Source organism: Nannobrachium achirus, assembly GCF_963921795.1.
Source record: "Nannobrachium achirus genome assembly, chromosome: 1".
Lineage (NCBI taxonomy): Eukaryota > Metazoa > Chordata > Actinopteri > Myctophiformes > Myctophidae > Nannobrachium > Nannobrachium achirus.
Genome location: NC_137810.1, coordinates 60,005,780 through 60,022,152, shown reverse-complemented (window position 1 = coordinate 60,022,152; position 16,373 = coordinate 60,005,780). Strand labels below are relative to the sequence as shown.

The window sequence follows — 16,373 nt, the reverse complement described above, 5'->3', positions numbered from 1 at the left end:
TTTTTTATATTTAAAGCATAAAATATTGCGTCATATTGTGTTCAGGCCTAAATGGGTTAAATGTTTGGCAGTGGGAATCTGGTGCTACGCACAGGTCCTGGACCTGGTGAGAGCAGGAGAGGACCTGGTGAGACGTAGGCCGAGCCCGGCCAGGAGTCAACCCACAGAGCCTGGTCCTCCATTTAAGTACAGTATGAAAATAAACTGTACTTGATCTGAAAGGTCTAGCCAACAATACTGCATTGAGGAAAAGATAGTTTTACGAATGAAATTCAAACGTCCCGTGATGTACAATCAAACATTTATTTATATATGGTTGGTAATGTTTTACGAACGAACAAAATGCAAAAGATCTCAAAATAAAGTAAGTAATTAATGGAAAAACAAAGCTGTTCATAGTCAATGAAATGTATTGACAGCAGTGTGGTCCATTTAACAGCCAACAGCAAACAAACAAAAACAGTTCTGGAAAAAGGAGTCAATCATGTTTCACCACAAGGCCACAGCCAGCACTTAATAAAGCCTAACTTTAAAGTGTTAGTTCAGCTATTTTCGACATAAAGCTGTGTTAAATACTTGCCATTAAAATAGTGGTTACAAATGTATTAATTGATTACCAGAGTCCCGTGGTCAGAGTTCTGGTCAGTTTTAGATGAATATAAAGTAGTTCCGGTAATTTGGCAGGGGCTCATGGCCCAATCATTAAAAATAGATGAATCCACAAAACTAGCGTCATTTGTATTGTTGACCTATTTCTACCAAATAGACCAACTTTCGTTCAACTTTGACCCCTCTGTCACATGGTACTATTTTTTGTGTCCAGTATCACTACGCCGCTGCAACGTATTTCCCCAAAACAAGGTGCTTTGCAGTCAGCTGATCAGAACGAAACCTCGCTCTATATGGTAGAAATAGGCCAACAATACAAATGACAAATTTGTGGATTAATCTATTTTCAATGATTGGGCCACGCCAAATGGCCCCCACCCCATTGGAACTACTTAATATTCATCTAAAACTGACCAGAACTCTGACCACGGGACTCTGGTAATCAATTAATACATTTGTAACCACTATTTTAATGGCAAGTATTTCACACAGCTTTATGTCAAAAATAGGTGAACTAACACTTTAAGCTCGATCACACGGCAGAGTCGCTCGCTCCCCACAAAAACCGCAAGCTCACAGTGTGTCGCGGAAGCGCGTGGTTAAATCTTCGATGCGGGTCACCTCTCTGGCACAGCCGTGAATGATGCTGCCGACCGTGAGGTCTCTCTGCTTCTCGGCCACCATGTCGTGATGAAGCGTGCTGCAGCACGGCAGCTTCCCCGCTTCGGGCTCGGCGAAGGACGTCTTGGAGAAGACCACCTGGCCGTCCTGCGTGACCGTCACCCCGTGGAGCTGACACAGCCGGGCGGCGAGGGGCCCCTCCAGAGCCAGGAGCCCGGCCAGTCTGTCCAGGGGGAACAGGCAGCCGCGGCTGCTGTGTCCGTGGCTGTAGATCAGCAGCAGGTCCCTGCGACACGCCCCCAGGTGGCGGTGGAGGGCGCAGCACTGCAGGAAGCTCAGCCTCTGGGCCAAGCGGAGCAGGCGCACAGGGTTCCGCTCCAGGAAGGCCCGGTTGATGGACAGGGACAGGCGGACGGCGGGAGACGCGCGGAGGTCCTCCGCCAGCTCCATGGTGTGATGGAGGACTCGAGGGGAACCTGGTGGATAGTTATGGGAGGAGAATGATTCCGTTTCAGTGTTTATGAGAACCCCCGTTGGCTTCCATTGCTAAAATGTATGTTAAATGTTTCAAAAACATTGTGATCACATTTTTGTGATCACAAGTGTGCTGCTGATGATCAGTTCAGCAGTTTGCACAATTGACCCTTTGTCAAGTCCCGCCCATGGTTGTGCCTCTCTTCGCATCTATTGGTTGCTGTTTCTTGGTTGGACAAAAATCCTTTCTCTCTATTCACTACCATTGAAATAACAGGCTTTTCAGTTGCTTTGTATTGATGTTCAGTCAGTGTATTCAATTCTTATTTTAAACTTGGTCTCAGTAAATCATGTTTGGAACCAGGGGCAGAAAGAGCCTGCTGGTTGGTCAGTCAGGGACCAATCAGAAGGCTGACATGGGTAAATTAGCTCCAGAGAGACAGACAGACACACACACGACACCAGTGTTGATTTCGTCGACTAAAACTATGACGAAAAATGTTTGTCGACTGCCTTTTTTCACTGACGGAAACTAAATAACTAAATAAAAAACTAAGCTGTGATGACTAAAACCAAGACTAAATATATTGACAATGTTGTCAACAAAATAAAAAAACTAGACTAAAACCTTAGGGAGGGACTAGTGGAGGAGAAAGTAATTTTATGTTTGGTTGCTCTCAGGTGTTGCTTGCTGAAAATAGCCAATCTACAAGCTCACAACGCAGCGACGCGTTGTGAGCTTGTAGATCAGCTATTTTCAGCATGCAACCAAGTGAAAAATTAGTCATTACGATGCCATCAAGGCCTGCCAAAATACATTTTAGTTGACTAAATCAACTGGTAAAATAAAATAAATGGTAAATGGTGCATTTATATAGCGCTTTTTAATCCAAAGCGCTTTACATAGATTGTGCATTACATTCACCCATTCACACACACATTCATACACACCGGTGGCGGAGGAAGCCATGCAAGGCACCAACCTACTCACCGGAGGCAATTAGGGGTTCAGAGTCTTGCCCAAGGACCCTTCGACATTAACTCAGGGGGAGCCCGGATTCGAACTGGGAACCCTTCGGGATTTATACCCTTCGTGCTCTAATACCAGTTTCTCTACCCCTGAGCTATGCCCTGAGCTATGCCGCCCCTAACTGTAGATTTAGTCAACTAAAATCTCATGATATTTAGTCGACTAAAATTAGACTAAAACTAAAACTTTTCAGGAGACTAAATTATGACTGAAACTAAATGAGATTTTATTCAAAAGACTATGTCTAAAACTAAATCAAAACTTGCTGTCAAAAACAACACTGCTGCTCACCCAAGTTATACAGTAGACTGAGAGCCTGGAACTCTTCCCGGTTGGGATGTGGTCCTGTCCCAGTGGCGTAACAGTCCAGCAGCCAGCTCAGGCTCTCCTGCAGGTGCGTGTCATTGATGCACGGGTCGTACAGCTGCAGGGGCTCGCCGCACAGCCGGTACGAGGCGTAGATGTGGAAGCGAACCGTTTGCTCCAGAATGAGCTCGCAGTCTGGCCCAGACACCCTCTGGATGATCATGTCCTGTCTCACACTGCGCAGCCGGTCAAAGACAAAGTCATACACCTGGAGGACCAATGACAAAATGATAGAACACGTCAACACGGACGGACTACTGTGCAAAAGCACTGATTTAAGCAAACGCTTTCCCTGGAAGAGGGAATTGTCTGAACTTCCTGGAACTAATCATTCCATTATTTTCCTTCACCCACTCAGTTATTATGATTCTGTATAAGCATTACTGATGATGATTATCAGTAGTAGTGTCCTCAATTAATGTACCTAAAAACATAGTCCCTTCAAAAATTATGTTTTTTATTTTTGTTTTTTTTATTATCGATTACTCACCCCATGGGGACTTGAATTCATATACAGGTGTGTATATATATATATATATATATATATATATATATATATATATATATATATATATATATATATAACCTTTTCTCTATTGATTTCTCACCTTATGGATACTTGATTTCATGGATTCTTTTTTTTTCTTTTGTGTTTTTTGCCTATTCCTAAACCAATAATTTGAGGAGACTCTTTGTGTCTCCATGGGGAACAACGCAGGCTCTTTGTGTCTCCATAGAGAACCACTGCTGGTCATCAGATTATTGGATTAGGAATGCAAAAAAAAAAGTACAAGTACAAATTTCAGGTATTTTTACTTTCTTCAGTATTTACAATTTGCAATAATTGTACTTCTACCCCACACATCTCAGAGGAAAGTAGTGATCTTACTCCACTACAATTATATAAAAGCTTGAGTTACTAGTTACTTTGTAGATTTGGATTATTATTGATTAATCTTACTACGTCATTATCATTATTATTACTCTTTTTCGATTTTTGTTTTGTTGTTTGCTGTCATTATATTGTCCACTGTTATTATACTGTATATACCACCGCATTGTCTGAAGGAAGGAAACTAAATTAAGTTTTACTCTTATGTACATGTACAAAAGATGTAACAAAGTACAACCTTGAACCTTGAATGATTATAAAATATCTCAGCCAACCTCGTTCCAGGGCTGCAGCTTAGGAGAGGCAGCGATGTCGTCGACGAGGAAACGCACGGTCTTCAGCAGTACGTCGGGCGGGCGGAGGTCGTCGGGGCGGGTGCTGTCTTTCCCGGCCGCGGGTCGGGAGTACTCCTTCACGGTGTGCAGGGGGTCGGCCCTGGGCGGTCTGTCTCTCTCCGTGCCCGCCAGGATCTCGAAGCGATGCAGCAGGTTCTGTGCCTCTCGGAGCCGCAGCTCCCGAGCGGGGCACATGAACCGGCAGACGCCGGTCGGGACACTTGGTGTTCCCACTTCCTGCTGACCTCCTAGGAACAAGAGGATGGGACACCAACGTCATTTTCCATAATCATGCAATTCCAATCGGTAGATTCGTCGCACCATGGGTGCCAAACTGTTCAAGTTTATTGTCACAAATATTCTGCAGCAGGAAGTTCGGGAGTCAGTGGACCAGCTCAAACAAAAACTATTTCTGAACAATTCAGACCTTTATAAAATACTCGTCTCAGGAAAATAAAATAATACATGTCACACATTTATTTTCTGCTGTGTTGATTTTCGATTGCTCCATTTAAGTGAAAAGGACCTTTTCTTTGACGATGGCTGGCCAGATTGCTGACACATTTTTTTCAAAAAACCTTAGAAGGATTCAAAAGACACTTATAGAAAAATTCACGATTTTTCAAAAATAGCAGATCTACAAGCTCGCAGCGCGGCACTCGGTGCCGCGCTGTGAGCTTGTATATCTGCTATTTTTCAATAGTTAAAGCATAAAATAATGATACACAATAATGTGTACCCGTTCAGAACGGGTTAACTTCCTTGCTGACCTCTGGTTCTCTCCTCTCCATCTTCCCCCCTCGCTCGCCCTCGCCAGCCACGACCTCCTCCTCGCCAGTTCTCCTCCGAGTCCTGGCTTGGTCTTCCTGCATGTTGTGGGCCTCTCCTCTGAGAGTGGGAGCTGTTCGGTGGGAGGGATGGTTTGAATTAATTCAGCATATTTAAAATAGGGATGCAAATACCGAATATTACCGAATACTGAATACCGAATACTACCGAATAATGTATAGGCTATTCAATATATATATTTTAATAAGTTATTTACATTGATATTTCTTTATTTTGCAATAATTCATCTGTATGGCATGTTAATATTTTGAGACATATTGTCTTTTATTACAAATTTACTACACATTGGTAAATAATTCTACACAATAAATAAATATATGTTTTAAATAAAACTCAATATGGACCCTTATACTTATTGCCATAAACATGTAGCTCTACAACAGAGGCACAGCCATGACAGCAAGTGTAAAAAAAGAAGAAAAGAAAATAGTATATATAATTAAGAATTCGGGTATTCGGCCAAGTGTTTCCTATATTCGGTATTCGGTTTCTGCCAAGAATTTTCCTTTCGGTACATCCCTAATTTAAAATGTTAAAGTGCTTATAGCTTAGTAACAGTGGAACTCAACCTTTTCAGCCCACGACCCCCTAAACCAGTGTTTCTCAAACTTTAAAATTCCAAGGTCTCCCCTTAACTCTGACAGTGTACAAATGTTTGTACACGTCAGAGTTACAGACTTGTATGGGTCAATGTAGTATGGGTCAATGTAGACCCCTCTAAAGGAACCTAGAGAGTGCCTTGAATCCTCTTTGAGAACCACTGCCCTAAAATAATCCTATTTTAACTGGGGACCCCCCACCCTGACGAGCACTAAGAGTTGAGGCATTACATTTTGTATAACACGGTTCTATGGACAAATTGTCAAATATTAGAGGCAGATATTGTGAAAATAGCAGTGCTCACACAACGCCTCGCAAAACGCGAGGTATTAAAAAGTCCTTCAATTGTCACTTAAGAAATGTGCAAATTGGTTTGTTTACTGTTGAGTGAGAAAACAATGTTGCACATTAAGTTAATCATCCGGGGACCCCCCAAAATCATTTGGGGGTGCCGATCCACAGGGTGAGAAGAACCACTGGCTTAGTACAGTGTTTCTCAATCTTTTTAATTTCAAGGACCCCCCCCCAGTTAGATACACCCATGGACCCCCATTTGATATTCATTTGTATGTCTGGGATCCCAATCTGCACTGTAGAGTCCCCACAGTGTAGTTAGTTGATTTAGCTCTGAGAGGGTATACCGTATACCAGGGGTCTTCAACAGGGGGTCCTCAGAGTTACTACAGGGGGTCCTCCAAATCTTTGTGTGATAGGAACTTGTTTTTTTCCCCCTTTCTTATATTAACCACTTGAACCCTAGCGTCCATATTCTGATAACTTTAGCCAAAAATAGCAGATCTACAAGCTCACAAAGCCTCGCACTGCAAGGCATTGTGAGCTTGTAGATCGGCTATTTTCGGCAAAGAGGTTTGGTGTAGAGGGGAAAAAGAGCAGACTAAGTACAGAGTGAAAGGCCAAGTTTATTAAGTATTGACGGTTCAAGTGGTTAAATATCTGAAAACACAAATTGACATGAATCCAAAATACACTGATGATTGTGCTGTCAAACAATGAAACTATATGGAATCTATGGGTAGTGGGGGTCCCTACTTCTGCCATCTCTCTCTCAACTAAGGGGTCCTTGGGCTGAAAACATTGAAGACCCCTGCCGTATACATTTAATATTAGTCTCTCTGAGTTACAGAACCGCCCCCAATACATGATGATCGAGTTAGGAATAGGAACCAAATTAACCTGTAAGTGAGTCCGTAAACAGTAGACTAGATCCCAGTCCAGAGATAAACATATCATCGTTGCCTAATGCAGGGGTTTTCAAAGTGGGTGACGGGGCACCCTGGGGTGCCGTGACGGCAGTCCAGGGGTACCGCGAGATAGTTTGATAATATTTGGAATTTATTTGGACACTTGAAAATATATTTAGGATCATCAAGTACAAAGTTCTAACCAAAATGGCTATTATCTCAACATTTTCCTCGCAACATAATCACTAAAATATCATCACTGTCGGGCAGAAACCTCGTATCTCCAAGGCTCAAATGTGTACGTCTTTTGGTAAAGCAAAGACCTGCTTCATCATACAAGACTGTCGCACACAACTAGTGAAAACAGCCGATCTACAAAACACCTCGCATCGCGAGGCGTTGTGTGCTTGTAGATCTGCTGTTTTCACAAGTTTATTACATTTTATAGATGATAAATACAAAACGAACGGTTTTGGATTTGGACATACAAGGTTTCCACCCGACAACGACGATATGCTATAAATATAAGGTGCTGGGAGTGAAAATTATAATGTAGGGGTGCTTCGGATTAAAAAAATATATTTATGGGGTGCCCCGAGACGAAAAAGTTTGGGAACCCCTGGTCTAATGCATATCAAACTGAGAGTCCTTGAAATGAAAAAAGTTGAGACTCACTCACAGTCAATTGAATTCAAATTCAAGGGTGCTTTATCGGCATGAGAAACCATACGTTAAACACAGTTGAAACGGGGTCGGGGAACATAATATAGTATACAGTTGGAGGGGGTACATCATTGTGTAAACAGAGCTATGCCACGTTATATACATATATACAGTATATACAGGGTATAAAGCTTTTTGAAACAAATAGCATCAATCTTTGCAGTCGTTTTGGAACAAATAGCAGCATTTCCCCTCACAGTCATTGCTATAAAAAGGTTCATAGGTTTTAGCACATTGGTACTCAAAGAGGGGGTCCTTGAGGGAGTTCCAGGGGGTCCCCAGCTAAATGATAGTTAGGAACCAAATGGACACTTTGGGTATGTAACTCCGAGTGTACAAATGGAACCAAATGCCCCTAACCATTTGCTTTCATTTGTACACTAACATTGATTTTGCATAATAAATTGGGGTCTCAGAGATAGAAAAGCCATCAAATGGGGGTCCGTACTAGCCTATAATCCATGTCAAACTGGGGGGGGGGGGGGGGGGTCCTTGACATTGAAATGGTTAGGAATCACTGCTAGAGCCGTGAACATCTCTTTCATGTGGGGGTCCCTGGCATATCTTTTCAAATGGGGGTCCGCGGGATAATATAAGTGTCAATTTGGGGGGTCCTTGACATGAAAAAGTTGGAGAAGCACTCAGTTTTAGAGCAGAACGTGTGGTTTGTGCTGTTGTTGTTAGCTAGCATTAGCAACCTCAGCTAACCCCAAGTGAGGAAGACATGAATGTACTTTCTCCTGCCTGTGCTTGTGTGTGTGATGACGGAACGGTGCATGTGCAATGCAAGATGCTTCTCTATGAACGTACATTTATGGAAGAATCATATCTGATACCAGAGAAATGTGTAAAGTTTAACATTATTATATTTAATTTAAAATAAAACTCACATTCGACGAGGCGCTCTCCTCCTGCCGCTCATTGGTTACCGGTGTGTCGTCACTCTCCTGCAGCAGCCAATGAAAAACGTAGCGTGCTTGTTTCCCAAACAGTGGGTAGGGACCCCATCTATGGTCGGGACCCCATCTATGGTCGGGACCCATATGAGGAGCACGGACCAATTTTTATGGAAGTAAAAAAAGAAAATCCCATTTTCTTTTCCTACATAAAAAAAAAATAATAATAATAATAATATATATATATATATATATATATATATATATATATATATATATATATATTAGGGCTGGGATGCGATTAAAATTTTTAATCTAATTAATTACAGGCTCTGTGATTAATTAATCGCAATTAATCGCATTTTAATCGCACATCGATATTTGACCTGAGAAGCATTCTTTTCAAGTAAAACACATTTTGTTGTACGAGTGAATCAACTAGTGAGCTTTTTAAATTTAAATTTCGCATCCAATGGGCCAAGTAAAGTGCTCTGATCGGGTACTTCTCCTTTTGCGTTTGTTGTCTCTTCTTGGTTGGTGCATCGCTATGATCGGTATGCCCGAAACTGAAGGTTCTGTGGTGCAAAAACTAAGTGCGATTAAAATGCGTTAATTTTTTTAATCGCGTTAATTTTCTGTAATTAATTAATCGCAATTAATCAGTTAAAGTCCCAGCCTTAATATATATATATATATATATATATATATATATATATATATACATATTTTTCTTTTTCTTTTTTTAGTATACATTTAAAAAAAATTAAACACATCTAAGAGATTCCACAAAAATTTGATAATAATAGCCTAATTAAGAAGTAGTGAAAATAGCTGATCTACAAGCTTGTAGATCTGCTATTTTCATTTGATACTGAAAAGTTGTCTTTGCTAAGTTTTAGTCTTCTTAACCAATATTTTAATATTTGAGAATTCGCATCAAATACGATGCAATGCATATGCGCAGTGCATCTAAGGTCAATGGTTGGTCTCTGGATCAGAAAGGTACTGTATATCACATTCTTCTGGCTATATCACATTTAGGCCTATATCAAAAACAGAACAATTTAAATTCCTCAGGAGCTATTAGGAATCAGAGAGACAGACAGACAGACAGACAGACAGACAGACAGACAGACAGACAGACAGACAGACAGACAGACAACATGATAACATGATACTGAAACTGAATAAACTGGGAAATGAATGCATAGGTAATTTGTCACACACATACATTTATTTATTTATTTGTCTATTTCTGTGCATATTTATTTATTTTCAAATTAATCTGCACTTTTATTTCTACATTAAATGTATTTGTTATTTCATTTATTCCATTATGTATTTGTTTATTTTAATATGGCAGCATAATCAGCATTCATGGGTTGCATTTGTAGTCCTCCACCAGCCATTTTGAGGACCACACAGGTGTTTTGATTAACGTAGAACATTGGTTCTATGCCAATCAGACAAATTGAACACCTGTGTTGGTCCTCAATATGGCCGGTTTAGAACTACAAATGCAACCCATGAATATATGTAGGCTAGCTATATGCATTTTTTTGTTAATACAAACATCAATCAAACAGTCAATTAATCTCAAGGCCCTTGAAATCTTTTTAGACAAGATTTTCGTTATAGTGCATGTAAAAATGTGGGTCTATTCTGCATCTAGCTTAAGGCCCAAGACCAGTTGGGAAACCTGCACATGCAGTGCATGTACCTATTTGTTACAGGAGCAGCAAACTGAGCAGATTATGGGGAGGCTGAGGTCCTTTGAAAGCTGGTCAAGTTCTGGAGATGATTTCCTGTCAGCAGTGAGCTGTGTTACAGCCCTGCTGCTGACTGCTTCAGATGGCCTTCTGCTTTGATAGCCCTGACTCTGTGACCTGTGGCACTGGCTGTGCTGGAAAGTAACTAAGCCCATTTTCAAGTACTGTACAATTTTGAAGTATTTTACTTTATTATTGGGTTGTGTTGGTAGTATTGAGTATTATTGCTTGTGTTTGACATGGTGGTGAGATACTTGTGTAGCATTGACTGTTCGGTAGGGGTGTAACGATACATTTTAATAGCGATTCAATACATATCACGATACATGGTTGACGATACGATACATGGACAATATTGGTTCATTCATGGCGATACGATACGATACGATTCAATGATTTAAAATCGATATGGTAACTATTTAGCAAAGACATAAAATTTGTGTGAAAGGTGTGGATAGTGCAGGTTTTTAAGGGAAACATGTATTATTATGGATATAAATAAGTAAACACAGTGATTATCTGGCAAATACATGGACATTGTATATTGACAAACCTGCACCTTGACATGAACCCAGAAATTACACACATTTATCGATAGACCAGTGTAGCTATATGGAAAGGAAAAGTAATTAAACCCCTCCTTTTCATTTTTTCTTCTTAAAAATGCTAAATACAATGCACAAGTAGGTAGTATCGATACAATCGATTCTTTGCACAGCCGATTCGATACGATACAAAATAAAACTATACGATTCGATTTTAGCTGTTTTCATTTCGATATACTTCGATTTTTCAATACAGTTACTATATTGTTACACCCCTACTGTTTGGACACTTTTTGTTTGGCACTGCGTTAAAGCTATACTGTGTAAGTTGCTCAACTAGTGGTTAGTAGCGGTATTGCTTTTTTCGGCCGTTTTTCGGCCGGAGTCGTCGCGGACCACCGCCGCGGACCACCGGAGCGGCGCCAGCAAACAACCGCGACCGATAGTAATCCGTGGAGGGGTAGAACGCATGGTAGAACGTAATTTTCTGGCCAGGATTTGTGGATTAAGAGGTTAAAATCCTTCACCATGGTAAACACTGTAGCCAAGCGGAGGCGCTTCCTGGAGACCAGAGCAGATAAGCTGTGATTGGCCGGTAGTGTACCATGTGTGCATGATCGGCGATGTGATTGGGCAACGTATACACAACGTATACAGATGATGCAGATTACGTCATTTTGGCGCGAAATCCCGCCCCTGTCACTGCTAAGAAGAAAACATATAAAGAGAAGGCTTCAGAAGCTGAAAATAACGGAGTGGGTGTTCTAAAACTTTAGCGATTTAACAGTTAGGACAATTTTAAGATTTGTTTTATAAAAAAAGTTACATGGTACAACTTTAAGTATTGCTATTATTTGTGCATGTTGTGATGTGACACTTAAGAGCGTTGACTGCTTTTGACACTTTATGTATATATTCTTCCTTTTTGTGCCTTGCTCTTTTCACTGTACACAACAGTACTTTTTTCTTTATCATACTTCTCTGTAGCTTTGTAACCTGCTGTGCTGCCTCTGGGCGACTGATTTTCACCCTATTTCCAGTTTTCGACTTTCACTTCTACTAGAACTCTTTGTAAACTGTAGTTACTTTGAAGTAACTATAACAAAAAAGTACATTGACCAGCCCTTCATATGGCTACTTGAAAATAGCTGATCTATGTGTTGTGAGCTTGTAGATCTGCTATTTTCAGATTGTTGTACATATTGAACTTATGAAAAAAAAAATCACACCCGTGTGAACTGAACGGTGGTTCCCCCCCCCCCCCCCCCCCGTGTGTGTGTGTGTGTGTGTGTGTGTGTGTGGCCTGGACAACAGCGCCCCTCCCTTAACATGTGTGGTCAGAAAAGGTACTACACAGGCTTGAGGCTACATACAGACCCACCCACATACAAACAAACTAACAAACAAACATACCTACACACACGGCCACGCTATGGAGACGGTGTGACCACCGCTCAAAAAAAGAATCCACCACTGTCTGTTGGAGAGAACAAGTAGATGTGCATGTCTCTGAGAGTACACACCAAGAGAGAGTGTGTGTGTGCGTGCGCGCGTGTGTGCGTGCATACGTGAATATAAATGTAATGAGGATTCTGTTTGCGTGTGCTTATGCGAGTCTTTGCTCCATGTCAACAGCAGACTCACGTTACCACATCAGCAGCCAGGAGAGAGTTAGAGCATGTTAATGTTTAATGTTTAGTGTTTCCTACTCATGCCACTTAACCTCTACTAGGCTACTAGGACCATTGACAACATTGCTTCTCTTAACACAGACCATGAAAAAAAAGGAAAAGAAAATAACTGCCCGCTCAAAACAGCTTATTGTCAATAATTAAGGAGAAAGGAGATCAAAGTGGTCTATGAGGAGGCAGTTTGCCCCCAAGACGAGGAAACGGAAGGTTGTTGGTTTCATCTTTAGCACTGGTCTATTCTAACTCTGAAGCTGGAGATTTATGACCACATCAGAGGGGCCCGCCAAGTCTTTTAAATGCCCCAGGCCCCCAGGTGAGCTGCACTTCATCTGACCCATACACTGCAGCTCATGTATCTGTGTCTGAATGGAAGTAGAAGAATCCCCAAATATTGCATAGTATATCGTCGTTGTCGGGTGGAAACCTTGTATGTCCAAAACCGTTTGTTTTGTATTTATCATTTTAAAAATGATTTAAACTAGTGAAAACAGCCGATCTACAAGCACACAACGCCTCGCACCGCGAGGCGTTGTGTGCTTGTAGATCTGCTGTTTTCACTACCTTGGTGCGACGGCCTTGTATGATGAAGCAGGGCTTTACTTTGCGAAAAACCATACAAATTTTAAACTTGGAGATACGAGGTTTCTGCCCGACAGTGACGATATACAGCTCATTGTGCCACGCTATGAGCTTGTAGATCTGCTATTTTTGAAAAATCTGGAAGGTCTTTGCAAATCTCTGAATGTATACATAGCGAAAGTTTTATCTCTGCTTCTGGGGGTCCCAGGAACAACATATTTTGAGATGCAGGGTCCACGGACAAATCTATATGTAACACCCGGAGTTCTTACTCTCCCGTGTGGAAGTCTAACGTCTTAACCACTAGACCAGGGGTCTTCAACGCTTTCAGGCCAAAGACCCCTTAGTTGAGAGAGAGATGAAGCAGGGACCCCCACAACCTGTTCATAGATTCCATAGTTTCATCCTTTGACGGCACAGTCAGTGTATTTTCGATTCATGGCAATTTGTGTTTTCAGATATTTAACCGTCAATACTTAATAAACTTGACCTTTCACTCTGCTCTTTTCCCCCTCTACACCAAACCACTTTGCCAAAAATAGCCGATCTACAAGCTCACAACGCCTCGCACCGCGAGGCGTTGTGAGCTTGTAGATCGGCTATTTTTTGGGTGTAGAGGGGAAAAAGAACAGTACAAAGTGAAAGGTCAAGTTTATTATGTATTGGTGGTTCAAGTGGTTAAATATCTGAAAACGCAAACTGACATGAATCCAAAATACACAGATGAATAAACGATTAAACTATATGGACTCTATGAAAAGGTTGTGGCTTCATCTTTCTCTCTCACAAGGGGTCCCTGGCCTGAAAACGTCGAAGACCCCTGGCTTGCAGAAACCTTTTTACCCTCCACCTAACCTCTAATAAAGCTGTGACAGTGCAATTGTCCCCCTTCCAGTTTGATCAGCAGGGAGCCTGTGTTCCCATGGGGACAATAAGCTTATCAGCCAGCAACGTGGGGGTCCCCCCTCTGTTGTGGCAGAGGGACACAGTGTTCAGAACAGTCTCCCCGGTAACTGCATGCATGGCTGAGTGATATTGTGTCTCTCTCCATGCTGCGATGAGCAGAGAGGGAGAGAGTGGAGAGAAGAGAAGAGAGAGAGAGAGGAGGGGGATCTTGGTTTCATGGACTGCTGTGGGGAGCTATAGCGTTACACGAGACCAGAGGCGTCAATTGGGTATGGCAAGCTATGGCAGCTGCCATACCTTGGCTACAGGGGGGAAATAATAAAATGTACTGTAATCGTGCCTGTTGCTAAGGTATGGCAACATGACTGGTGTTTTGCACGCGCACGAGGGCGCGCGTGCAAGACACCGCCATACCTTAGCTTTTTCTGAACTGATGCCACTGCACGAGACTGAACGAATCGGATGATGACATTGTTTTTAAGTCATCAGTCAAGCAGTGGTGGAAGAAGAAGTACTACTTTTTTGACTTAAGTAAAGGTGTCAATACTGCAATGAAAAATACTTACAAGTAAACGTCCGGTTATGAAAATACACTTGAGTAAAAGTACAAAGGTATTCACTGGCATCAAAATGTATTTAAAATACCAAAAGTGAAAGTACTCCTTAGGCAGAATATCTCGTTTCACAAGGTATCATAGCCTACGTATAAGATATTTAGGAAAATAGCAGATCTACAAGCTCTTATGAGTTTGTAGATGTGCGTCAAATAGCAAATAGCCAGTGTAAATAGGGCTGAAGCTGTTATGTTTTGTAATAATAATTCAAATCTACAAAGTAACTAGTAACTAATGTTCTCAAATAATTGTAGTGGAGTAAAAGTACAGTATTTGCATCTGAGATGTGGGCTATAGTGGAGTGGAGTGGAGAAGTAAACGTATGGAAAATCGCAAAGCTACAAATATGTAATGAGTTACTTTCCACCTCTGGTTACATGAGAGTGAATCGGAAGTGATGACATTGTCTCTAGGCATCAGCTGAGTGCACCTGTACACTGGCAACCTGCATAAGTAGAAGCTGATCCACCTGGGATGATACAGTTGCATAGAGAGACGCAGACAGAGAGACCATGACATTTTAAACATTTTCAAATTCCTGTGATTTTGCAGAATTGGAGGTTGATTTTTGCCTGCTTTGGGGTTTCATTTTGAACAAGAATATGAAATATATTGGATCTTGGAGGTATGTTGTATTGTGCTACAGTAAAGTGTTTTCAGAGTGGCTATCCATTCCAAATAGGTTGTGGTCTAATGACTGAAAAGTATGTAGCCTATGCTTGCTTAGAAAGACCTATTTTATTGCATTGAAATGTGATTTTATTTTTTTCAAAGAAAAGAGTCCGCACAGCTCTTAACAGTAACGTATATTTAATTTTACCAACGTTTTGACACAATACTAGGGGTGTAACGATACATTTTAATAGCGATTTCGATACATATTCAATACATGGTTGGCGATACGATACATGGACAATATTGGTTCATTCATGGCAATACGATATGATTCGATTCAATGATTTAAAATCGATATAGAAGTGTGGATAGTGCAGGTTTTTAAGGGAAACATGTATTATTATGGATATAATTAAACAGTGATTATCTGGCAAATACATGGACATTGTATTTGAACACATTATGGACAAACCTGCACCTTGACATGAACCCAGTACACACATTTATCGATAGACCAGTGTGGCTATATGGAAAGGAAAAGTAATTAAACCCCTCCTTTTCATTTGTTCTTCTTAAAAATGCTAAATACAATGCACAAATAGGTAGTATCAATAAATCGATTATTTGCACTGCCGATTCGATACAAAGTCAAACGATACGATTCGATTTTAGCTGTTTTCATTTCGATATACTTCGATTATTTTAATTAAAAAGGATATTTCGATGCAGTTACTATATTGTTACACCTCTACACAATACATAGGTCTTCTCCTGTCCTGTCCTGTCCTGTCCTGTCCTGTCCTGTCCTGTCCTATCTTATATACACATGTCCATGCAAGTACCGTATTTTCCGGACTATAAGGCGCACTGTCAATGAATGGTCTATTTTCGAACTGTTTTCATATATAAGGCGCACCGGACTATAAGGCGCACATAATAGACGCTACCGTTGCGTTATGCATCCAACAGATGGAGCTGTGCTAAAGGGAATGTCAATGTCAATGAATGATCCATATATAAGGCGCACTGGACTATAAGGCGCACTGTAGTTTTTTGA

General features: G+C 41.1%; 1 protein-coding gene across 1 annotated transcript; it reads right to left on the bottom strand.

The window, feature by feature from the left end:
* Positions 1–1,182: 1,182 nt before the first annotated feature.
* Positions 1,183–8,623, bottom strand: sac3d1 (SAC3 domain containing 1; the record flags this gene model as incomplete). The annotated part of the gene is made up of 5 exons (XM_080730657.1): positions 1,183–1,706; positions 3,026–3,308; positions 4,268–4,575; positions 5,098–5,228; positions 8,592–8,623. 5 exons carry the CDS (start codon positions 8,621–8,623, stop codon positions 1,183–1,185), a joined length of 1,278 nt encoding a protein of 425 aa, XP_080586783.1.
* Between the last annotated feature and the right edge of the window lie 7,750 nt (positions 8,624–16,373).